Genomic DNA, 27449 nt, shown 5'->3' with positions numbered 1-27449 from the left:
TCTACTACTACTACTACTACTACTGCAGCCACTACTAATGCAGCCACTACTACTGCAGCTACTGCTTCTACTACTACTACTACTACTACTGCAGCCACTACTAATGCAGCTACTGCTTCTACTACTACTACTACTGCAGCTACTTTTACTACTACTGAAGGCACGACTACTACCACTACCACTACTACTACTACAGCTACTACTACTGCAGCCACTACTACTGCAGCCACTACTACTACTACTAGTGCGCCTTTTATATGAAACAAATGATAACAAAATATGGTAACCTTGAGCCGCTTCTACTAGTTTTAAAGATAATGTAGGTCAATCATTGTTAATGGCAGGCAATCCATTAGAATCGACGAGAAGAGAAACACTTTGTCTGGCGTAACAGAGCCCCGCCCCCATCCACAACCCGGCCATCTCAACGGCCATCAGCAAGTGGAACAAACATTGAGAAACGGATGGCGGGTAGCCCCACCCACTTACCGATAATGTAGTAGTCGTGCATGCTCTTGAACTCGTGGCCCCACAAGTTGGGTGAAAACTCCTGGAACTTAATGGTGAAGCGGCGCTCCCGCGTTGGTTCGTCACACGTAAGCACGATATTGGGCGGGCCCATAACCTCGCAACGGTCGGCCTGCTCCCGCGACGACACCAGGTACAACTTGTAGAACTCGTACTCCGGCGTGGAGCGGACCGTGTCCAGCTGAGGACAGATCAAGTCCAGACGATCTCCAATCTGGGGGTACAGGACATACCCCTTATCGTCTCGGAACCTGCAAGACAGAAAAACAACAACCATATGTCAATCAAACAACCACAACAACTATAAAATACAATCATTTTACACAAAACATCCATTTCCATGACGACAAAAACATCCCACTTGAAAACAATTTTAGCACCCCCAACTTTTCGCGAGTTCACGCTGATTCCGTAGCCACATTTGCCTTTGAATCTAGCTCCGCCCCCTTTTTTTTCCTTCTCTTTACCCTCAGCCGTCAACAATGGAGCTATTCATGTAGCCGCACTTTGAAATGGGGGTGTGGTGGTGTTGGGGGGGTAAGAGGTGACACTGATGGAGTTTTTTGGGGGGTGTTAGAAAGGAGGAGTGGCTTTCATTTTTTTTCTCGGGGGCTGAAACATCATTTTTTTTATTTTTTTCACCCGGGTTTTGACCTCTGGGACCCTCACTCATCAAGTGTCTCCTTACAAAGACTCTTACTTTGCAGCTGCCCCCCCCCCCGACCCCTTTGGACGCAAGGTGGGCTTGTGTGTAGACTCTTAACATGACGGACAGCTCCAAAGGGTTCCAAAATTCCACCCAAAATTGGATGTACAGGTGCGTGTGGTTTTATTCGGGCTAAAAAATAAAACTGAAAACCATGCAAAATGTTTTTTTTTAAATAAAATAGTCCAAATTTGAACCTGAAAAGGGAGGAAAAGACTCAATGCTGGATAATATTGTACATTTTTAAGTTATTTAACACTAGTTCTGATAAAAATGTTCAATGGTGGCAAATATGTGGTTGGAGGGCAGGATTTGGTCCCGGAAAGTACAGCTTGTGGGTTGAGTTGATGTTTTTGGGTTAGAAATAAGTTTTTTGTAGTCCTATATAAAATATTGAAGATTAAACAATAGGAAAATAAAATAATACCAATTTAAGCTTTTTAATGTTTTATTTTCTTGCTGTTTTGACCAGTTTTTTTATATATAAGTAAGTATACAAGTATGTAGTAAGTAAAAATAAAATGTTTTCCCATTTTTAATAGGAAAGTAACTACAAAACTGCATTCTTATCATTTCTTAAATAGAAAATATACAGTTTTTCTTTGTTATTAAAATATATTTTATTTTTTCTTTATTTTTTTGCTGTTTTTACCTGTTTTTTTCATATACAAGTACAAATAAAATATTGTTTTTCCATTTTTAACGGCAAAATAACTACAAAACTGCATTCTTATTTCTTAGTTCGAAACTAAAAACTATGTAGATAAAAAAAAATATTTTAGGGTCAAGAAAGTCTCTAAAAAATGTCCGTTAAAAGATGTCCGCTCGAATTGGCCTGTAAGAGACCCTCGGAAAAACCAAAACTATCATCGCAACCGTGAAAAAATGAGTTTGACACCTCAAATGTAAACTCATTCTTTGATGTGAACCGAAGCGGCAAGTTGACTTACAGTTCACATTTTTCGTTATTTAAAACAAGCTGTTAAAACATGCAAAAAATCCTTCTCAATAAAGTTTAAAAAACACAATATATTCCTTAAAATGCACAAAATACCAAACTCCATCCAATTCCACACCATGTCTTGACCTTTATTGTCATAAAGTCCTTGAAGGCATCTCAGAAAAGCTTCTATTAGGGAACAATAAATGGCCAGTCTTTTATTCTGGCGGGTTAGATTTATAGCGTCCCATCCATGTAAAGATGTCCACTCTAATCTCATGGTGTAATGTCACACACGCCCACAAATGTACACACAATGTCAAATGCACAGCAGGGGAGCGGTGGGCTTCAGGAGGAATAAAATATGAAAGGAAAACAGATTTTTCGGGGGGGTCCGTCGCTCGCTCTTAAATTACAAGGCAAATCACAAAACGACTGTTATTTTTATGTTTTCCGTGGGTGTATCCGCCGGGCTCATTTGCAGGAGCTCCCCGCTCACTTTTACACCGCATTACACACATTTCACTACTACTAATAAAACTGCAGCCACTACTACTACTACTACTAATGCAGCTAGGACTACAACTGCTATTATGACTACTTCAGCTACTACTATGACTACTTCAGCAACCATTATGACTACTTCAGCTACTACTACTGTTACAACTTCTGCTACTACTACTCCTACTGCAGCTACTGCTCCTACTGCAGCCACTATACTACTGTTACTGCAGCGACTATACTACTACTACCACTACCATTACCACCACTAGTACTACTGCCACGACACTACTGCAGCTACTGCTCCTACTGCAGCCACTATACTACTGGTACTGCAGCGACTATACTACTACTACCACTATCATTACCACCACTAGTACTACTGCCACGACACTACTGCAGCTACGATACTACTAGTAGTACTATTACACTACTACTACTACTGCAGCTACTAAACTACTACTAATACTATTATACGACAGCAGCTACTATACTACTACTAATACTATTATACTGCTACTACTATTGCAGCCACTATACTACTAGTAGTACTATTACATTACTACTACTGCAGCCACTATACTACTAGTAGTACTACTACACTACTACTACTGCGGCCACCATACTACTAGTAGTACTATTACATTACTACTACTGCAGCCACTATACTACTAGTAGTACTATTACACTACTACTACTGCGGCCACTATACTACTACTACTACTACTGCGCCACTATACTACTAGTAGAACTATTACACTACTACTACTGCGGCCACTATACTACTAGTAGTACTATTACACTACTACTACTGCGGCCACTATACTACAACTAATTTATACTACTACTACTCCTGTGGCCACTATACTACTACTAATTTATACTACTACTATTATACTGTGACTACTACTACGGCAACGACTGCAGCTTCTACTACTAGTACAGCTCAAACTCATGCAAATCCCCAAATGACTGTTATTTTGTTGTTTTGCGTGGGTGTATCCGCGGGGCTCATTTGCGGGAGCTCCCGCGTCATATTTCCCCGCCGACACAAGCAAACATCCTAAAATGACTTTTTGACACATTTCCCCATCTCCCGGAATAAGAATAATAATAATAAAATGTCGGCCTCAAGGATGAAGGAAGAGGGGGGGAAATGTAGCAGGAAAATGGCGACCCAGGAAAAATATTATTCAAGGTTGGAACGCTGGCATAAATCAGCGGCGGCCAAACGCGGGAAAAAGACAGCCAACACCAAGCAGCTGTTAGCATTTTCCAATGTTTTGCTGCAGCAATCACAAGTGTAATTGAGAACAGATGTTCGGGAATATGGAATCCATAGGAACGGAGATTCCATTCATGGGGTTTTTTTTCAATTTTTTTTAACCCGAATGCAACGTGTGGAGCGAGTAACATCTTATTAATCTCGAGTAGTGTGCGGCATTGACAACTACAGGGTGATGTGTGGACTGAGATTTATTTTTTGGGGAGGTCTAGAGCGAGTATTGAAGGAGAGGGAGCAGTGCACCCCATTGGATTGTAGCATTTAGTTAGGGTTAGGGTTAGGGTCTGTTTTCAGGTAGGGTTAGGGCTAGGGTCAGGGCTAGGGTTAGGGTTAACCTTTCAAAACTAATTCAGGTAGGGTTAGGGTTAATCTCTCAAAATTAATTCAGGTAGGGTTAGGGTTGGCCTTTCAAAACTAATTCTGGTAGGGTTAGGGTAAATCTTTCAAAACTAATTCAGGTAGGGTTAAGGTTAACCTTTCAAAATTAATTCAGGTAGGGTTAACTTTTCAAAATTCATTCAGGTAGGGTTAGGGTTAATCTCTCAAAACTAATTCAGGTAGGGTTTAGGGTTAGTCTTTCAAAACTAATTCAGGTAGGGTTAGGGTTAACCTTTCAAAACTAATTCAGGTAGGGTTCCGGTTAGAGTTAGGGTTAACCTTTCAAAACTAATACAGGTAGGGTTAACCTTTCAAAACTAATTCAGGTAGGGTTCTGGTTAGAGTTAGGGTTAACCTTTCAAAACTAATTCAGGTAGGGTTAATCTTTCAAAACCAATTCAGGTAGGGTTAACCTTTCATAACTAATTCCGGTAGGGTTCCGGTTAGAGCTAGGGTTAACTTTTAAAAACTAATTCAGGTAGGGTTAGGGTTAATCTTTCAAAACTAATTCAGGTATTTTGCCATTGGCCAAAAAATTACTAAAATTTATAAACTATTGTATATTCCGGACTATAAGTGGTACTTATTTTCATAATTTGCTTCAAGTGTGTCTATATTTTTTTTCTCCTTTTCCAGACCGTTATGTTATTTAATTTTTACCTTTGATAAAAGATAATTTTTAAGACAATCCACTTCCCCATTTAAATAATCCATAATAATAACAACGTCCATTTATTTCTAATGGACTTCTTGTTGTCCATTAGGACAACGGTTCAGACAGTCCGCTTTAAATATCCATAATTGTTATAAGTGTCTTCATTAAAGAAGCATAGACCCTCAAGTAGTGCTCTTTGAGGGTGCCGGATCAACACAAGGAGAGTATGCAAGGAGGGGCCTGTTACAAATGCGTGGGTTTTCTCCAGGGGAATTTGGAAAGGTAACCGTGCCCTTGTCATCGGGAACGCCGCGGCGTCCGTGTCACATCTCGTAAAAATCACGGCGCCCTTCACCTCCCGTGTCGCGGCACCCCCGTTGAGTGTCGGACACAATGCGGCAGACGCGTAGAGGCGGGGCTTATTCTTCTACTCTTTGAGCCTAGCCGCCATATTGAGGTCAGGAGGAACTTTTTCTGTCTCTGTAATACTTATTTGCATTCTTTCCGTTCCTTGTTTCGTTGTTTTTGACGTTGTAGGGAAACTTTTGTTCACAGCGTCTTTGTGACAGACGGCGGCAGCGGCCGTACGTGCTCGGCAGGCGTATCGTCGCCATGCCCTTACTTCATTTCGTTGATTCATGTTCTTGGCAGGGGGGTGTCACTCTTCAACATACGTAGATAAACATAAAGACACATTAACTACATGAATAAAACAAATGGCTTGACTTATATGATTGGAAGAGGGAAGACATACTACCACCACCACTCCTACTCCTCCTACTACTACTTCAACTACTATTTCTACTACTGCAGCTACTACTTCAACTACGATTTCTACTACTGCAGCTACTACTGCAGCTACTACTTCAACTACTCCTACTACAACTACATCTATAACTTCTACTACTACTCCAGTTACTATTCCTACTACTGCTACTATTCCTTCTACTAACATTCCTACTACTACTACTCCAGTTGCTATTCCTACTACTGCTACTATTCCTTCTACTAACATTCCTACTACTACTATTCCTATTACCACTACCTACTACCTACTACCTACTACTACTATTCCTATTACCACTACCTACTACCTACTACCTACTACTACTATTCCTATTACCACTACCTACTACCTACTACCTACTACCTACTACCTACTACCTACTACCTACTACCTACTACCTACTACCACTACCACCAACCACTACCTACCACCAACCACTACCTACCACCAACTACTACCTACTACCACTACTACCTACTACCACTACTACCTACTACCACTACTACCTACCACTACTACCTACCACTACCACTACTACCTACCACTACCACTACTACCTACCACTACCACTACTACCTACCTACTACCACTACTACCTACCACTACCACTACTACTACAACCACAACACTAAAACATCTACCCTTATTCACAAACCGCATTTCCCATGTAGCTCACACCCAAAAATAAAACCCGCCAATTCTACTCATATCCAAAAACCACTACCCTGGGAATACCACTTGAACATAAGACAACCTGACATAACGCCATTTAGAGGTAAAACAACGTTCAACTCAATCAAAAGTGAAGCCTCACCCTCCCAACAACCCAACATTTTCCACGGGTGATTTATACAACCGTGTATTTCTTGCATTAAGGCACACCAGTAGAGGTGTGTGTTGATGGAGCACGGCAGGTCCTGACATGTGTGTTTCTAGAGTGGACTCACACACATTTTAAAAGCCCCACTGAGGTTTCCCCCCCATTTGAAGTGTTGCGTTCAGGACACACACACACATATGTAAGCACACACTTAAATGGATGGCGGCAGCTGGCGTGTGAAGACTCTTTGAGCTCCGACTCGTTGGGGCCGACCACCTCGCTAATTTAATTAGGTCGCCCATATGTGGACGGGCGAAGCAAAGCGACCGGTCGCCTCGGACGAACGGGTTAAAGCCAAACATTGATCCTGACCCTTTTGGAGGGGCAACGTCTCTGAAATTTTAGTTAAGAGTCTTGGGGGACCCCCGTAATCCATCGGAGGACCCTGGGGACCACCAAATATGCGCCAAGAGACCCCTGGGTGGGACGTAGACTTGAAACTGAGTAGAAGGTAAACTCGCAAGAGAGAACTTTGGACTCCAAAGGTCGAAGAAATCCCAGGGCGGTGTATATTCGGGTACGCTGTCACTTTAAGGCAACAGTGACCAGCGGGAAGCCATATGAGGGTAATTTAGTGTTTTTTTTGTTAACAGTCAAGACACATCCGATGATTGACTAAATCCACCATCACACTTGCACTTTTTTCCCAAGATCCAGTCCAGCATCTTGAAGCTATTTAGCCTCAAAGCCTCAGTTTTTTTGTTTTTTTGAACGTACCCCAACCCCCAAAAACTCTAAATACTGCCTCTGGCTGTGGGCTGAAGGAAGTTTTAAACACTTAGCATGACAGTAGTGGACAGCCAATACCTGTTGGATACTTGACGGACCAAAAAAATAGTCATTTGCTCTTAAAAACGGAGTAGTTATGGTCATGCATAATCTGGACTATAATGCGCACTTTTGATACATGGCCTATTTACTTGTTTATTTAGGTCATGTGTCAAAGTGGCGGCCCAGGGGCCAAATCTGGAACGCTGCATCATTTTGTGTGGCCCGGGAAAGTGAATTATGAGTACTGACTTTCTGTTTTAGGATCAAATTAAAATAAAGAGTATAGATGTATATTAAATTTGCTCATTTTCCCCTGATTAAATCAATAATTGTCATTTTTTAATCCATTTTTCCTGTGTTTTTAGTTCAAAAATCATGTTGTGAAATCTAAAAAATATGTAAGAGCTCAAATAAACTGTTTTAGATCTATAATTTTTTTGTCTAAAATTCCTATCTGTATTCTCACCCTCTTGCTACTGTGACAATATAATTTCCCGAATACAGGATGAATAAAAGTATCTAATCTAATTTAAAATATGTTTTTATATACAATATGCAAGTAAGTAGTGGTTGGGTGGAGGGTTATGTTATAAAATGTCAGTTTTTCTCTCCTCTGTGTATCCAAGGTTAAGTTTTTTGGGAATAAAACATTTTTATTTCAAGCACCCCCCATTCTCTTCTCTCACAATAGACTTTTCCATTTTTTTTGGAGTATTACTACCGGTGTGGGAATGCTGTGGGGGGGCTACAGCGTGGGAGTGCGCTTCAAACACTTCTAACCCACTTTAACTCCTGAGTAGCGGTGTGAAAAAGTCAGTCGCTCTAGGGAGTAATGATGAGAGGGGGGTCTGTCTAATTCCTGGAGCGAGCCGCCACAGGTCCATCTAGACGTCTTTTAGCCGTCCTCAAAGTCCCAGACTCCGCTTTTTTTTCCATTGGCACCTCCCTTCATCTTCTCATCCCCACAATTTACCCACAAACCTCTCTGCCTGCGTTTGAAGCCGACGGTTTGTCTCCGGGGTTGCGTGATTGACAGCCGAGGGAGAACCGGGCGACAGATAAGACTCGGTTACTCGTCAGGGTCCCGTATGGCGCCCCATTTTGGTAAGATGCACTCGGGCCCTATTTGCATTGGGGAGGGGCGTGTAAAATAAATAAAGAATCGGCTAAATCCAGGAATCAATCGGCTGGGGAGGCGGAGTTTCTTTTGAACTTCCCGTGTGGGACAAAGAAAGCCTCAAATAAACATGGTTCCAGACCAAATTTTTATGGAGATGAACTCTATAAAAAGGGATGGTGAAATGTGGGGTTTGCTTGGTTTATAGCTCTGGGGATGTTGGGATGTTTTTGAGAGAACTTCACGCTGAATGATCAGCTGTTCCCCAGGGTGCCAACGGGTGGCGACGTCGCGGCCAGGTTAGTTCGTATTCATAGCTCGCTAATTGCGGGTTAAGCCTAGGGCGCATTCCTATGACTTTTCATTTATTTATTTTTTACTTGACGCGGCGACCCTCCCGTTGAGTTCAAAGTTCTCCGCCCACTCCATTTGGGACTAATCTATGTTTTGGGCCTCTACTTATGAACACTTCTAGTTTTCAGGTTATGAATATTGGATATGCAAATGAGATGTGTACTTATCTACATATGTTTGTGTTATATTCCTTCTTAAACTTATGAACCTGCACGAATAGAAATAAATGCTATATACAGTAAATTATTTTTGGATCATTTGCTGTTATTTTTAAGTATTTAGTATCATATTTAAAGGGTTTAGTTGATGTCAAATACTTTCACATACAACAAAAACTAGACAGCGACCAAACGTCCGGGCGACCAAACGTCCGGGCGACCAAACGTCCGGGCGACCAAACGTCCGGGCGACCAAACGTCCGGGCTACCAAACGTCCGGGGGACCAATCGTCCGGGGGACCAATCGTCCGGGGGACCAATCGTCCGGGCGACCAAACGTCCGGGCGACCAAACGTCCGGGCGACCAAACGTCCGGGGGACCAATCGTCCGGGCGACCAAACGTCCGGGCGACCAAACGTCCGGGCGACCAAACGTCCGGGCGACCAAACGTCCGGGCGACCAAACGTCCGGGCGACCAAACGTCCAGGGCGACCAAACGTCCAGGGCGACCAAACGTCCGGGTGACCAAACGTCCAGGGTGACCAAACGTCCGGGCGACCAAACGTCCGGGCGACCAAACATCCAGGCGACCAAACGTCCAAGTACCAGTCTTTTGGAATGATGTACTTTTTACAGATCATTTAAGTGCTATTGACAATGAATTATTAATTTTTAAATATTAAAATAGGTCATAATTGGGACACTATGCTATTTTCCATAATAACCTATTTAAATTAAATTGGGATGGTCAATAAGTTAAAAGTATAAGGTTTTGAGACTTATTCTTACAAGAATAATAAGTAAATCTTATAAATGAAGCATCATATTAATAATAATCATCATTTCAAGGGGTAGTAGAAGATTTCAGGTGGCGCCAGACACTCGTAATACTTGAAATAAAAAGCTCCTCAATGACATTTGGCACTTTTAATCTCCCATGAGGCCTTGGGGCGGTGTGAAAAATGGGCCTGAGGGCAAATGGGAGACTCATTCATACTCAACATGGAATTATAGCGTTTCCATGCATGAAGCCGTTTGAATAATTTACGGCACTCAATGGCTTGGACGTTATTCATTCCGTGCGCGTGTGTGACCAAAAAGTACTGCACTACCTTGATTTAAGAGTTGAATTTGTTCGCAGACAAATTGCCCTTAGCTCCTATGTCAAATCCAAATGATGCATTGAAATATGTTTCTAGGAGGGAGTTTCAAACTCAATTAAACTGAGACATCATGGGAAAAAAGGTTGTTTTTTTTGCTAAAACTCATCTTTTATACCACAAAAAATAAATACTTTGACTTTGTCATGTCAAAATAACTTAAACCCAACATTTATAGCATTTTTGGAGAACTATAACCTGCAAAAAACAGGTTGAAAACCAAAAATGTGCGTCTTATAGTCCAGAAATACGGTAGTTATTATTTTTTTTGCTACTTGTGGCTAAATAGACACACCCACATTCCAATTTGAATTCAAACCAAGACCCACAGTATCACAGTTCTTAACCATCCCCCCTTACCTTGTGTTTAAATGTAAACCCCCCTGTTTTCACCCCCATTTTTTCTAAATGCACCCCATTTTTCGCCTGGTCACAAAACATTTGTTCTCATTTTCTCAAATGTGTGAGAAGAAGGAGGAAAAATAGGCATGGTGACATTAACAAGATTGCTTGTTAAGGGAAGCGAGAGGGAGAAGGAGAAAGACCAATGCTGTAATTGGCTGTAGAAGACCCCCCTCTTTCCCCCCGTACACTTGAAAAGACAGAATTGGGTTTCCATGCCCGCCCGGTGTGTCAAAGTGTGTTCATGTGTAGACCGAATACTACATAAGAAACTCAAGGCCAAGCGTACCTTTCAATGGACTCAGTACAATAGGCCAAAATTCTAGGTAGTATCCCCCCCCCGCCCCCCTCCCGTCTACCCTGTCCAACCCCCCCTTAGGACAAAGACACAGTGTGTAACAACACCCGGTTTGTGCAGTGTCAGCGCGGCCGCGACCCAAAGCAATTTCACACGACCGCCGCACGCACACCTGACCTGTTTGGGATTGGGCGAAAATAATTTGCAGTAAATTAGCCCGTTGTACAACACGCCACGTCAATAAAAACAGGCGTAATGAAGCAATTAGTCGTCTTGGCGACAATCAGAGCCTGACAGGACAAACAGACAGATGTTTGGAATTATAATGGAATTAAAATTGTGTTTCTGACCACTTTGTAATCTGTTTACTAAAAAACAAACATGGCTACTACCGCATTTCTGGACTATAAGGCGCACTTTTTCAGAGTACTCAAGTTTGATTTGTTTGTTTCTTTCCATGACAAATAACATAGTGTTTTTTTCTCATTTATTGTACCGTATTTTCACGGCTATAAGGCGCACCGCATTATAAGGCGCACCCTCAATGAATGGCATTTTTTCCATATATAAGGTGCACTGTATTATAAGGCGCACTGTATTATAGGGCGCACTGTATTATAAGGCGCACTGTATTTTAAGGCGCACCGTATCATAAGGCGCACTGTATCATAAGGCGCACTGTATTATAAGGCTGACTGTATTATAAGGCGCACTGTATTATAAGGCACACTGTCTATTTTAGAGAAAATTTAAGACTTTTAAGTGCGCCTTATAGTCGTGAAAATACGGTAATCTGAAAAATTGTGATATAATAATAATATATATTTTTAAAATCACCCTCCAAAATGCAACAGGTTTATTTTATCTACTCTTTTACTACCACGACTTAGACTCGCTTGGATTACACTTCCACGGCAATGAATGAGTTAAATCCCCGGGACACCCCCCACTCTCCCCTTAGACCCCGCCCCCACACAAAGTCAGATCATCTCCAACGCCGTCCAATACGCCGCCATTGCCAGGAGCGAAAAAGCGCTTTTGCATTTCTTTGAGACGAGCCAACAAGACGGGCACGTGTACGGATGTCTACGACCGAGTCGGTGTGTGCGGGTGTAAATCAGCGTAATCCCACACCGCGGGACGCCATCATTCTTCCCTTGCCAAATCCGAACAGGGGGGGTATGTGGCCAACTTTCACTGCCAAATGCAAACACTGCGTCATCATCTAGCATTTGATGTAAAGCCCGTGGGACAAATTGCGATTGTCTACGAAAACCTAGAATTTAGTTTGCGCATATTTTTCGAGACCTAATCTCAAATTTGGGGAATTCTAATCCGACATTTTGGGAATGGACACAAGGAGGAGGTTTTAGCAAGTGTCTTTTTCCACAAGAATTTGATTTAATGTATAAAACTATACATTTTTTGTTATGTGGCTCCAGTTTTTTTAGCTAGGTCTACAATGTCTTGTGTGTCTTACTACTGCAAGGGTGTCAAACTCGGGTTGGTTCACGGGTTGCATTAATGTCAACTTAATTTGATGTGGGCTGGACTATTTAAGATATAATATTTAGATTCTTTTTAAATGGATTAAAAGAACTGGATTAAAAGCCCTGAATATTCCATTTATTATAGATCTAAAACAATATTATTATATTTTTTTTTTCTTAGTAATTCTAATCATTATGTTCCATATTAAAGTGGAAAATAGAAAATATTTTTATACATTTTTAGATTTTACCAAATCATTTTTGAACTAAAAACACAGAAAAATGATTAAAAAAATGACAATTATTGATTAAAAATGGACAAAATTAGGAAATATAATATACATCTATACTCTTCATTTTAATTTCATCCTAAAACAGAAAGTCATCACTCATGATTTACTTTTCCGGGCCACAAAAAATGATGCGGCGGGCCATTTTTGGCCCCTGGGCCGTCACTTTGACACCAGTGTACTACTACAACCAACAAATTTCTGTTTAAAAAAAGTGATTAGGTTGCAGTTTGGTGTCAAGTCAGATTTTTAACATATATTTACTTATATAGAAGTATCAACTCATTAACCACCATTGACAACAATAGAAACTCAATCCAGTTTGACACCATTTACACCAAATTGGACAATTCCCCACTAAATTAATCATAGGGAGTCTCTAGCTTGTTTTATCCTTTTTTATTCCGCTACTTTGACGTTTTTTCTGAGTATTCCCGGTTTCTATTATTCTCGGCGCTATATGGTGGAGTCAAAGAAAGCGCCATGAGCTTTGAAAGTGAGGAAGGGGGGGACAAAGACGTGGGATGGACGTCATAATGACAAAAGACACTGTCAGGATTTGATTTCATATTATTATATACTTGCTTATAATGAAGAATAGCTTTAAAATTGCTTTGCTCATCATTATTAGGATCATACTTGCTTGTAATTAAGTAGAAAAGCTTTTTTGTCATTTTTTGGGGGTATTTTACAGATAAAAATTAGAGCCACGCCCACTAAAAATGGATTTTAATGATGTGGATGTGGTTTATTGTTAGTGGAAGTCTGTTAAATGTTAGTATTTGGTCATTTAGTGATTAAATTCTTTTAATGAAAATATTTTTTGGCTGAATTTAATGTTGTGGGTGTTTTTTGGGTGAAATAGCCAAAGGAAAAATGATTTTTAACACAAAAAAGGGTTATTAAATATATAAAATATGTGGTAAATAATCGTGGTGGTTTTAAATGATTAAAAATTCCCCAAAAATTGATTAAAGTCGTATTGGGGCTGAAAAAAATTGGAAAAATTATTTTTAAACAAAAAAAAGTCTATCAATTATTTTATAAAATATGTGGTAAATAATCGTGGTGGTTTTAAATGATTAAAAAATGTCAATAAATAAAAAAAAATACTTAAAGTCGTATTTAGGCTGAAAAAAATGTCATCAAACCTCGATGACAATTGTAAACAGGGATTAAAAACTACCCAGATTATTCACAGGATTAAACCAGATTAACCCTCGGGTGTCCCTGACTGGTCAAACTGGTCATATTGCCCAAAAAAAACCACTAAAAAAAGTTATCCTTCAGCTAGAATAACCAGTTTGAGTACAACCAAAGATAACCAGATAACCAGTAAGCAAATAACAAGAATTTCCGACCGTTATAGTTACCATGACAACAACAAAAACGGGGTAAAAAGGCAACAGTAGTCATCAAGGGGGGCGTCCAATCATTCCTAAGCCATCTTTGTTGAGTGATTGACAGCCTAACGCACTACCTTAGTGCACAAAACATGGCGGCGAGGGGGTTGGAGTGAATTGAGCTGACCATTACGAGAGGGATTATCTTTTTGGTGGCTTCAGGGGAGCCCCCCCACCCCCTTATAGCCCCACACCGGACCCCCCCCCCACCACCACCACATCACCAATTGATAGGGTCAAGTGGTCCTGGCCGCTTTCTGTGGTTTTCACGCCCAAAGCGGCCATTGTTTGCCTTGTTTTGCAAATAATGGCGGAGGTAATCACGCTAAGGGGGTGGGGGGGTCGTGTATGGGGGTCTTAGTATACATGAGCGTCCCACGCATTGGAGTACGAGTCCTCACACCTACTCATGACAAGCCTGACGGGCAATCAGGAAAGAGCGCTGTTGTTTTTCAATAAAAACAAAAGGGTGGTTGACCTCGGAGCCTGAAAACTGGTTTTAACGCGATTTGAGGGCTAACGGAAATTAGTTAGCGGTGGTTAATTGTGAGGGTAAATATTTGAACAAAATACAGGTTCATATTCTATTGTTCTCTATGAAAGGTGGACATTTTATTATTATTATTTGTTTAATTATGTCGAAAACAATGACAAATATTTGAACAAAAACAGACTACAGGTTTTTTTGAGGACTTCTATTGTCAATGCTTCTCTATGAAAGATGGATATTTTAATAAAATAAAACAAATTGGCCAACATTTTCACATCTTTTGCACTGTTTGAGTCCATTTAATCCAAATATGTATACTTTATGATGTTTTAATAGTTTAATAGTTGTTTTTTTAGCTTTTTAACGTTTATAAACATTGCTATAAAGAGGAAGAAACTTATAAATAAATATTATATCTAAAATGGTCACTGAAGGCATTGATTACCGTATTTTCATGACTATAAGGCGCACTTAAGTCTTAAATTTTCTCCAAAATATACAGTGCGCCTTATAATCCAGTGCGCCTTATAATACAGTGCGCCTTATAATACAGTGCGCCTTATAATACAGTGTGCCTTATACATGGAAAAAATGTAATTCATTGAGGGTGCGCCTTATAATACAGTGCGCCTTACAATACAGTGCGCCTTATAATACAGTGCGCCTTATAATACAGTGCGCCTTACAATACAGTGCGCCTTACAATACAGTGCGCCTTATAATACAGTGCGCCTTATAATACAGTGCGCCTTATAATACAGTGCACCTTATAATACAGTGCGCCTTATAATACAGTGCGCCTTATAATACAGTGCGCCTTATAATACAGTGCGCCTTATAATACAGTGCGCCTTATAATACAGTGCGCCTTATAATACAGTGCGCCTTATAATACAGTGCGCCTTATAATACAGTGCGCCTTATAATACAGTGCGCCTTATATATGGAAAAAATGTCATTCATTGAGGGTGCGCCTTATAATGCGGTGCGCCTTATAGTCGTGAAAACACGCTATTTATCTTTTTAGTTCAAAACAATGCCAAAAAATGAGACATTACTACATTACACAGTCCCAAATAAACGACCCATTCTTCACATCCTCCATTTTTTTTTGCAGGCGGTACTAAATCTCGTTTGCGTGTGTGCGAGCACGCCTGTAATTAGCGCTTAAAAGAGCCCATCTGGCTTTGGCGTTGTTGTAGCGCCACCTCAAAAAAACTCACGCTTCATTTCCCCCTGCTAAAAAATAAATAATATCTCCTCATATAAACAGTCTAAATGCCATTTTGGAGGCGGTTTGACCTTTTAGGGGTCAAAATTGACCTTGTTGGCGGAATGACGGCTTGATTTTGATGCAAAAAGGCATTTGGACCAGAACTACTTTTTCCATTTGTTTTGGCCTTTCTACTCACTTCATCCCCCCCCCCCCCCCCCCTCTACTGAAGAATGCTAAAGGGTCCAAGTGGGCGGAGCTATCGGGGGTCTCCTTCTTTGGTGCGAAGTGGATGGATTTCGGGCTTATTTAGCTCACTCGAATATCCTTTCAAATTCAACATGGACCATTTTAGATATAATATTTAGATTTTTTTTATTATAAATGGAATAAAAGAACTGGATTAAAAGCCCTGAATATTCTGTTTTTTTATAGATCTAAATCAATGTTTATTTTAGATTTTTTTTAAATATATTTTTAGATTTAACAAAATGATTTTTGGACTAAAAACAAAGAAAAAATAGATTAAAAAATGACAATTATTGATTTAAAAGGGGGAAAATCAGGACATTTAATATACATCTATACTCTTCATTTTAATTTGATCCAAAAACAGAAAGTCGGCACTCATAATTAACTTTCCCGGACCCCAAAAAATGATGCGGAGGGCCAGATTTGGCCCTCAAACCGCCACTTTGACACATGTAAATCTAAATAGAAGAATATTGGGTCTACCCTTTTTGTTTTCTTACTTTAAAATTGTTATTTTTTAATGAAAAAAATGCATTATGCTTCAGCTTTTCAGTTTGTTTTCACTCAAAAATAATTTACTGCCATCCCTTCCAGTTTAAATGGATTGGACATGAACTAGACTTAATTATAAGATGCAAATGATGATATTCTTAAGTAAAAATGTACCTTTTAAAAGAAAAACTGACCCCCAATCCAGGTTAGACAGGTTATATTATGCGTCCCACCTCCGAAACAAACCAGATCAACCGTCTCAGGTGGTCCCAGCATCACCCCCAAGACCCCCCCCCAACCCGAAACCCCTGGGCGCACACCTACTGCCTACATCGCCAGTTCTCCTGTGCCGCTTTAATTAGTCGCCGTATGCGACATGTGTTCCCAATTTGCCACGTCTGGTCACGGCGCGGGACTAGCCGGGGGTCCGCCGAGGGTGTCAACGACAAAATAAGGACAAGATCGGATTGACAGCTGGAAAATTAGACGCATCAGAAGTGAAGGGGGTTCCGATTTAGGGGAAACGGGGTTGATCGTCACATTTACTTTAAATTCAAACAGGTTTTTAAGGCGCAATAACAGAGATAAAAATGTATTAGTACAAGTTTAAAGTGTCCCAAAATGGGCCATTACTTATATTAAAGTCTAATTTAAAAAAATATCTATTTTTATGGGCTTTTAATAAGTATATTTGGACATTTTGCTTCATTTTCTATACCTAACGAATTGTTAATTTAACTTTTAAGGCCAAAACTTGCAATTTTATTCCAGTTTTAAAGGTTCAAAACCTTTTATTAATTGCCAAAGAAAATAAACTCCTTTATTAAAGTTTAATTTAAAAAAATATATATATATTTTATAGGCTTTTAATAAGCATACTTGAACATTTTGCTTCATTTTGTCTACTTAACCAATTGTTAATTTAACTTTTAAGCCAAATTTTACAATTTAGCCCAAAATTTTAAAGATTCAAAACCTTTTACAAATTCCCACCAAAAAAAAAATAATAATAATTCCCACAAATAACAATAAATTCCACTTAAAAAAACCAAAAACAACTTAAAATCCAACTTTCCCACAATTTCCTCCATCCCCCCGACTAAACCCCCACCTCCAAAACTTCCACCCCCCCCTCCAAATCGAACCAAACATCTCTCACCATCCTCCCATACCCAGACATCTTCCCTTTAACACACCACGGCATGGAAAGGCAAACGTAGAAAATATACGGGTAAAAAAAACAGAAAAAAACAGAAAAAAATGAAGCCAAGGACGGACTAAGCTGATTAAGTATGAATGCCAAGCTTTGTGAAGGCACACAATGGCGTACAACGGCTTTGTACTTTGCATATACGGGCCAACCCTTTTTGCAGAGCTCCGGCACCCTCTCTAATTGCCACCGGGGCCAAATCGCGGCCCCCAAAAAGCCGTCGAGCCGCTTATCTTGACCCGGGTCCAAGTCCACCCACCATTGGACAACAAAAAAGCCTCATTAGAAGCTTGGTAGCATGACTCCATGTTTTTTTTCAGGGGTGGGGGGGCTCTATGTATACACTGTTGCATCCCCCCTTGGCTTTTCTGAATGTAGACTCCCACATTTTGAATAAAATAGCTTTAAAAAGGGATTTTTTCGTTAAAATGCACCCAAGGAAATCCAGGTGAGAAATTTTGGTTGTTTGTAAAACAGGGAAATGATGAGAAATACCTTAACAAAAGCTATTGTGATTTTTTTTGTGCGGGTGTGGGTAGCAGCTGGCAGGCTTTCATGAGGGTGAGGGGGGGGGGGGGTGGGTTGTCTATATCTAAAACGCACCCGCATATAACCATTCATTTTTTTTGGGGGGAAGTACTACAGCAGCTTGAGGAATAATAATAATATTTTTTTGGTGTTTTTTACGGACTTGTTACACTTGAGGGACTTTTCAAAATAAGAGCAGTCTGTCATTTTTTTTTAGAATAAAACACACCCGCATATAAGCATTCACTTTTTTTCATTGTCGGGATATATGTCAAAAGTACTACAATATATATTTTTTGGTGCTTTTTACTGACTTGTTGCACTAAAAGCGACTTTTCAAAATAAGAGCAATCTGTCAATCATTATAATATTTTTTTTAGAATAAAACACACCCGCATTTAACTATTCATTTTCTCATTCTCTGGATATATGTCAAAAGTACTACAATAAATATATTTTTGGTGCTTTTTACTGACTTGTTGCACTTAAAGCGACTTTTCAAAATAAGAGCCACCTGTAAATTATTATTTTTTAGAATAAACCTGAATTTTGAAAACAAATCTATTTATTGTTTATTCAATTCAATGCAAAAACATAACAGTTAAAACGGCATTTGCAGATTATGATTATTATCATTGATTTTTACTGTTTTATCCAATCAATAGGACGCATCTCATTAAAAATTATAATAAGAAATAATCCTGACCTTTCATTGAGTGAATTCCAGTAGATGGGTTCCATACTGCTGGCTGTGGTTCCCAGTAAATCCAGTATAGAGAGCAGCATGACCCACAATCCATTGGCACTCCATGGACGAGCCATTTCCAAAGGTCCAACAAAAAAATAAAAATAAAAAAAATGTCCTCCAAAACAAACTGAGATGATCTCCAAAGTCAAAACCACACCGGCATTCCACTTTCCTATTTAGTTTTTATATATATTTATTATTTTAAAATATTAAAAAAAAGTTTCAGTACTATTTAAGGCATCCCATAATTCCCTCACTAAGGTGTCATGAGTGTTTGTGTTCCAGCTGAATCCAATCAAGTATGATGAGCGTTTATCTTCTGTCCAAAAAATTGTCCGGGTTTCGAACCACGTTCTCTTGCACGTTCAACCTTTCCCATTCCTTTCCAGATCCAAACAGGGGCATCAAGTCCAGTTGTTGCACATTTTTTTAAATCCACAATTGCTTAATTTGGAATTAAATTAAGCTCCAAAAAATCCAAAATGTAGAAGATCAAGTCCTGTTTTTGTTTGGAAAAATCATCCGGAAAATAAGGAGTCCAAAATCTGGTGATCCGTCCCTAATCCGGACACCGGTCCGACCTGCACGGTGGTTCGCAGAGTACTGGAAGACCAGACGGGATTCGGACTGGAACACCAGATTCCAGCGAGGATGGGGTGAGGGAGGGAGACAGGGGGGCGTTTCTGGGAGTGTTTATCCCCGATTTTGACTGCCAGGGTTGCTATTCCAAACTGGGCTGTCTGGAAGTGTAACAGCGCCCCCTGGAGATAGATTATGAAAAAGCTAAAATTATATGGCTGTCAAAAATATGCAGAAAAAAATTGATGCGCAAAAGATATCCTATTTGTGTATTTGGAAGGTGTTTTCAGCAGAGTTCAAATTGAAAAGGGGCTTAAAATATGAGTTTCACTGCCCTCCTGTGGTCACATTTGGTTCTGCAGATATATTTTTTTGCTTGATGGTATGTATTACTTTAACATATATTTTAATACTAAATGTCTGCATAGTCAAGTCATAAGTGTTTGAATTTTGGCTACCATTAAAAAAAAGGCTTAAAATGTGAGTTTGACTGCCCTCCTGTGGTCACATTTGGTTCTGCAGATATATTTTTTTGCTTGATGGTATGTATTACTTTAACATATATTTTAATACTAAATGTCTGCATAGTCAAGTCATCAGTGTTTGAATTTTGGCTGCCATTGAAAAAAGGCTTAAAATACGCGTTTTTCTGCCCTCCTGTGGTCACATTTGGATCTGCAGATTTTTTTTTTACTTGACTTTATTTATTACTTTTACATATATTTTAATACTAAATTTCTGCATAGTGAAGTCATCAATGGTTGAATTTTGGCTGCCATGAAAAAAAGGCTTAAAATGTGAGTTTGGCTGCCCTCCTGTGGTCACATTTGGATCTGCAGATTCTTTTTTTTACTTGACTTTATTTATTACTTTAACATATATTTTAATACTACATTTCTGCATAGTGAAGTCATCAATGTTTGAATTTTGGCTGCCATTGAACTAAAAAAGGCTTAAAATACACGTTTTTCTGCCCTCCTGTGGTCACATTTGGATCTGCAGATTTATTTATTTTTTACTTGACTTTATTTATTACTTAAACATATACTTTAATACTAAATTTCTACATAGTCAAATCATGGCTTGATTAGACAGTGTTTGACTTTTATCTGCCATTGACGTCAATAGACGTCCAATTCATTTGGAGTGGTAATGCGGCATAGAATGAACTAAAATGAACTCCAAAAGCTTGTCTTTGATGACACCTGCCTTGATTTTTCTTGTCCTTCCTGTCGTCATTGTGCCTGGCTGGTCCCCTGAGGCGGATGCGGTTGCTAGGCAACAGCCTCCACCTGCTAGCAATCCTCCAACTAATTCAACTGTCACTTGATATATGAAAAAAACATTTATTTTCATGAAAAAACTTGCATAACAATGATGAAAACAGTTTAATTTGGACACCTATCATTCTCAATGACACAAAAAAACATTTTTAATGCAATATATATATTTTTTGGTCAACATTAAATGAAAAATTGCTGTTAACTGGGGATGTCTGAAATCCCCTCGGTAGTTTCCTCCACGGCGGGGGCGCAAGATCCGGCCCACCACAAGCTAAGTCCATTGTCGCCGGGGTTAGCCGCCTCCCCCTGGCGTCCCTCGTCGTCAGATTCAGACGAGGTGTCTCCCTCGCCGTCGCTAGGCCACAAAAACTGTCGCTGTCCGCTGGATGTGGCGAGTAGAGGCATGGTGGGATGGAGACTAAACGTAGCATAACATGAACAACGTCAAAATCTTTGCTAAACTTAGCATAAATGTTCAGTAAAGTCATTTTAAATGAATAAAGTTGCAGATATTACACTCTCCTGATTTTAACATGCATACCTAATTCCATTAGCACAATCCCAATGGGCTGGGAACTTGAGAAGAGGCTGCAATATCTCCTCGTCACCAACAGGGGGCGTGAGTGTATCCCAGACTGACACCACGCCCTCTGTGTCACCACTTAGCAAGTACTTTCCGGACCTGAAATGACGTCAAAGACAAGGATTGACAAAATATAGTCTTATTTGGACATATGCGACTTATAGTCCGGAAAATACGGTACACAATTTTTCCACTTACAAATCCATATCGAAGTAGATGCGCTGATTGGTCGCCACATTCCTTTGAAGGGAGAACACAACCTGTCCGGGTTCTCGAATGTCCCAGCATAGGATTTCGGGATCCTGCGTCAGATGACCCACTTAAGCGGAATTTGACATTGTTTTTTTAGGGTTTTTTTTGATTGGTCACCTACCTTGCGGCCACCTGTGTACAGGGAATAGCCGTCGGGCGAGAAGAAGATGTGGGTGAGGCCCCCCTGGTGGCGTGCGGGAAGTAGAGCCAGCTGGGCGCCATCTTGGCACGAGTAGAGGCCAGCGGAACGCGAGTACGAGCCGCAAGCGTATACCGACTGGCAAGGGCTGAAGGCTAAGCATGAGATGATGCCGGACTGCCCGCTTTGCCCGCTTTGCTTCTTGGATGCGGTGGACCGGACTTCGCAATGCCTGCCGGGACGCTCGGTGTGGAAGACGCGGACGGTTTTGTCGAAGCCGCAGTAGAGTCGCGAGCCGTCGGGAGTGAAGCCCAACGAGTGGGCGGCGGTCAACTCGTCCAGGTGGTTGTAAGGCCGGAAACTGGCTCGTACTTCTCCGGAGAAGGCGTCCCATATGTGGACCGGGTTGTCGCGGCTACTGCTTGCCAGACTGCGTCACCGCAATCAAAATACATAAATATATATTAGTATGTGTAAGTGTATATGTGTGTGTATATGGGTATATGTGTATATGTGTTTATGTGTAAGTGTATATGTGTGTGTATATGGGTATATGTGTATATGTGTTTATGTGTATGTGTATATAAGTGTATAAGGGTATGTGTATATGTGTATGTGTATATGTGTATATGTGTTTGTGTATATATGTGTATATATGTGTATATATGTGTGTAAATGTGTATATATGTGTGTAAATGTGTGTATATGTGTAAATGTGTGTATATGCGTATGTGTGTATGTGTATGTATATCTGTGTATATGTGTGTGTGTGTGTATATATATATATATATATATATATATATATATATATATATATATATATATATATATATATATATATATATATATATATATATATATATATATATATATATATATATATATATATATATATATATATATATATATATATATATATATATATATATATATCACTAATAATTACTTTTGTGTGTATGTGTGTGTATATCTGTGTATATGTGTGTATATCTGTGTATATCTGTGTATATCTGTGTATATGTGTGTATATCTGTGTATATCTGTGTATATGTGTGTATATCTGTGCATATGTGTATATGTGTGTATATTTGTGTGTATATGTGTGTGTGTGTATATATATATATATATATATATATATATATATATATATATATATATATATATATATATATATATATATATATATATATATATATATATATATATATATATATATATATATATATATATATATATATATATATATATATATATCACTAATAATTACTTTTAGACATTGCTTTTGCAAATTAGCCAAAATGCATTAAAAACATTAACCCTTTTTTAGGATATTTTTTGTCAGAGACCCTGAACCTTACCAAGTATCTTTCCTACCCCCTGCTAGCAAAAGTGGCCTTGGTATGAATTTGTGAGCATACACCGATAAATTGTCCCGAGCTGATTGGCTTGCTGTGACGCCCCCTGCGCGCGAAGATGGATAACCACCAAGTGAAATGTCAGGGAATGGCAATGCCCTCAAGGTTCTGCTAGTACTCATTAGAAGTAACATTTGCACCCTTGAAATAAGAGTGGCGAATACTCACAAGCAGGAGTTGGGGTCCAACGAGTTCATGTTGGGGTACCAGCAGTAGTCATAAATTGTGTCTCCTTCAGCCATCTTGAGGACTGGGCTCTGCCATTTAGATTAAAAAAAAGAAAAAAGATTGAAATGTCCAAGCTACATTAAATGCATCACTTTCAAGCTATTTAAATGACAGTTGGGCGGTAATCCCGTCGTTGGCCACAGGAGGGAACCAAAGACAACACTGAATATCTCTTTTCTAGCGTTTGAATGAAAATGTTTTGATAATTACCATCTCCTGCAGCCCTTCCCAGTCGTAAGTATAGACTTCTGGAGGAAGGTTGTATACACGGAGAACATTATCCGCGCTGTTGCTCAGGATACAAGAACCATCCGGAGCCCTGAAAACAGCCAGAAAAAAAACTGATCACATACCAAGATCTGTTACAGTCAAAGCATTGTATATTTGTTTGAAATACCATTTGCAACCTTTGAGGTAATTCTCAGGGAAATTTGAGTATTCACTCCAGGAACGAGTCAGGAAACGAGGACTCTGGGAAAAGTCGAAGGGAATTCTAAATGAAGGTAAGGATAAAGAGATTAAATGAGGTTTTTGGAAACAAATTGGACAGATTGGTATGTTTTGCCGTACTGCGGTTGCGTATTTAGGTTCTCTGAAGAGCCACTTAGGTTTTCTTCTGGTTCCATTTCTCCATCTTGGTCATCTTCGACATCCAGCAGGTGCTCTTCAGTGGCCAGCTCTTGAATACTTTGGTCTTCCTGCTCCATATCTGCTTGGTCTTGGTCCACTTCTTGCAGATCAGAAGAGGGAAGGTCAAGACAGTCTGGTTTTGCATCCATCTCCTCCATCACTGGTCCACCAGCTACTTTATTCAGCTATTTTTGTAAAGGAACACAATTTGTACTTCATTAAAATGTGTGCACTAAGTACTGTAAATACTGTAAAATAAATACACTAAATATAATTTGATAGGAAACAATTTAGACAATACTTTGCATTATATGCATTCAACCTGCACCAATGTAAACAATGAAGTTGTCCTACGTCAAATCCTGCGACAATAGTGACGTCATTAACTGTGCGTCCAAAACACACGCATAGACGCAAAATAAATTGCTTTCATAATTCATGGATCTTAATTCCTTCGATAATTTTTTAGGAACGTTTACATCACATATAAATATATGTATTCTATGCAAATAATGTGCATTGCTTTTGTTTTGTTTCTAGCGATGGAGATTGCATTGTTCTTCACGTTAGCATGTTAACACTGTCACTTACCTTATTTATGTCTTTTCCTTGCCTCAAATTTCTGCAAATATGGTTCAAAAGCTCCGTCCAAGTCTTGAGAAAGTTTCAGTCTTAATGCAATTAAGATCGGTGGGCACAAACGTGTACATGACAGAGATTAGATCTTGAGGTAAACATCCATCGTGCTAGTTTACTTGTGTTCATTCATAAGTATCGCGAGACTATGTTACCCCGCGTGATTTCTCAAGTCAATGAATCAGCCAAGTCAGTATATATAACTGCTAGTATTTATTCTGCTCTTCAAACAAACAAAACAAAAAACAGATTATTTACATTTCTTTCAGTTCAGCCTTTTTCATCAAAAAAAGACACGTTCATTAATAACTTTTATGACTAAAATAGAAGGAGCTGAGCCAATTGTTTTGGGTGCAAAAAAAGCCAAACAAAACCAGATGCAAGCCTAAACAAAATATTTTTTAACAATGTTATGCACCTTTTATGCAAAAAAAAACATTCCAGTAGCATTATAGACAAATATTCTATTTAAAGCCAGTCAAATCTATGCACTAATGTGCTTCACTCTGATTTATATAAATGTAATTTCAGAAAATTATTATAATAAGATTATACAAAATCTGAAAATAACATTTGGGCACCAAAATAGAGCAAAAATTCTGTCAAAAGTTAAGCAATTTAATTAAGCTATGATAGCCATTATTTTACTTCTAAGCAGTAAATTAGTATTAAAAATGAATTTTTATTCCATATTTCAACAATATCTGTGCATTGTTCCAAAATTGAGCCAAAAAATAAAACATTTTAGGATAATCTGGTTAAATTTGGCTTCAAAATGACTTTTTTGTTCATTTAGCAATTCTAGCTCAGCTCCAACCAGTACAGACTACACATATTTTATTTAAATCCGCACCAGCCACCCATCTAAAAACTATTCTACACTGGATAGAGGTTCGGTAGACCCCCTAAGCATCTTCCCACCCACCTAAAACATTAAAAAAAATCAAACCAAGGTTTTTAAGATAACCAGAAAGCTCATTACAAAAGCTGTCGTGCAGTTTGTCCGACTCAAATTGTCATTAAATCCATTTCCATATTCGACTGTACAGTTTTTAAGGCATGTTGAAGTGGAGATTTAAAGCAAAATTGATGGGGGTCAAGGGAAGTAAACTCAAAAAACACAAAAAAACGTACATATTTACATTATTTACAAAGCCCCACTTTAACTGGGGTGTGTCTATAGCTTCTAGGTGACATCATAACATGTCAGAACTAACTTCAGTCTACCCAAATCCACAATGGCGGGGTTTTTGTCGAAGCTACGATTCCAAAGCCGAGGAGGTCTACGCCAATAGGTCCCGCCTTCTAAGCTCGTAGCCCATCTGAGGCGGTGTTTTTTTATGGCTCACGGATGGATCCGGCGGTTTTGGTCCGTTCCAGGAGGCCGCAAAACGGTTTTTGATTACACCAGGCGCTTCCGTCCAGTGGGCGATTTGATCTTTGCGTCAGTTGACTCCTAGAAGAAGACAAAAAACGGGATATGAGTGTGTTGACTAGCAATTGGGGCCCAGGGGGGGGTCACATTTACTTTAAAAAATTGACAGATGGGCGGGGTTAGCACAAGATTTGATACATATAAAAAAGTGCATCCGTTAACAGTACATATGAAACATGCAGAGTAAAAAGGACTTAAGTATTATTATTCTCATCATTAAAGTTATAAGTATAAAGTACAAAGTAAAGTAAGTAAAGGAATGTATTAAGAAATATTAAAATGTCATTTAAATGTCTATAAAACACGAAAAACAAATAATAGAGTGGACAGAGCTACTGCCACTGGCTTCCGCGTGACGGCGCCATCTTGGGTCTAAAAAATAAATAAATAAAAATGTACATTTAAAAAAATATATATTAAAAAAAATTTTAAAAACATTTTTTGGAGGTCGACGGGCCGGATTAAAGACCCTTACGGGCCAGATTCAGCCCGCAGACCGTAGTTTGCCCACACCTGCTGTTAACTATGTCAAATATAAATAAAATTGGTCTTACCCGTGCCGTAATGTTGAACTTTGTTTCACAGAAATCTTCATTTTTTTTAGTAGCAACATCCATTTTGAGTCCTGGTGGAGCCACTTTTGTTTTTTTCCATTCCTCTTGCATGACTCCAGATGTAGGAAAAACTTTTTTGTTGTTTTTCATCATGTATATAAAAAAATGGAAAAAAAAAACATCCCGACATCAGGTCGGGTTTAACCTTCATCCATTCACAAGCAAATCTTGAAAGGTGATAGAAAAATATGAGCATGTACTACAGGAGGGTTCCAGTCTCACTTGGATTTTGGAAAATTCTTTTCAGTGTGCTCCTCCCCCCTCAAAAAAAAAAAAAATTTTTTTAAAGAAAATACCTCACAGCTTGAATTTGAACAAAGTGCATAGGTGAGTTGGTTCGGGCAGGGTGAGTGCTGGTGAGGACTGAGCCGAGGAGGGGGTTTTGGGGGGGCTCAGTTCCTGATGTCGCCCTGCACTCCATCCCACAATAAAAACAATAAAAAAATAATAAAAAAAACCAATGGAGGCCAATCCTTGGACCCCCCATCCCCCCCAAAAAAGCTCCAGTTAGGCAGAGGTATTGTCCATTTTTTTCCTCATGTCCATAATGGCAGAAGCCCCGCCCATTTTCCATGGGAATAAAACCAAAAAACAACAAAAATGAACCAAAAAAAGGGG

At 39.3% G+C, this 27449-nt stretch overlaps 2 protein-coding genes across 3 annotated transcripts in view; both read right to left on the bottom strand.

Moving 5' to 3' along the window:
• The window catches only part of efnb3b (ephrin-B3b), a 46753-nt gene extending 27063 nt beyond the window's left edge, over positions 1–19690 (bottom strand). The window contains exons 1-2 of one of the 2 annotated variants that reach the window (XM_077742284.1): positions 18996–19690; positions 490–779 (exon numbers count right to left, since the gene is read on the bottom strand). In XM_077742284.1, the coding sequence (XP_077598410.1) occupies positions 490–779; positions 18996–19111 (406 nt within the window). In that variant the 5' untranslated portion in view covers positions 19112–19690. The remainder of the gene's footprint in view (positions 1–489; positions 780–18995) is intronic. The other variant, XM_077742285.1, reaches the window with a different exon arrangement.
• Positions 19691–20985: 1295 nt separating this feature from the next.
• wrap53 (WD repeat containing, antisense to TP53) lies at positions 20986–24304 on the bottom strand. The gene is made up of 8 exons (XM_077742677.1): positions 24087–24304; positions 23914–24009; positions 23727–23835; positions 23457–23545; positions 21856–22303; positions 21681–21784; positions 21441–21581; positions 20986–21317 (listed from the first exon to the last, which is right to left on the bottom strand). The coding sequence occupies exons 1-8, from the start codon at positions 24302–24304 to the stop codon at positions 21098–21100; spliced, it is 1425 nt and encodes a 474-aa protein (XP_077598803.1). The 3' UTR covers positions 20986–21097.
• Between the last annotated feature and the right edge of the window lie 3145 nt (positions 24305–27449).

The sequence above is a fragment of the Stigmatopora nigra genome, chromosome 20 (assembly GCF_051989575.1).
Source record: "Stigmatopora nigra isolate UIUO_SnigA chromosome 20, RoL_Snig_1.1, whole genome shotgun sequence".
In the NCBI taxonomy this organism is placed as follows: domain Eukaryota; kingdom Metazoa; phylum Chordata; class Actinopteri; order Syngnathiformes; family Syngnathidae; genus Stigmatopora; species Stigmatopora nigra.
The sequence above is the reverse complement of the archived record's forward strand: the minus strand, read 5'-3'. Positions and strand labels throughout refer to the sequence as shown.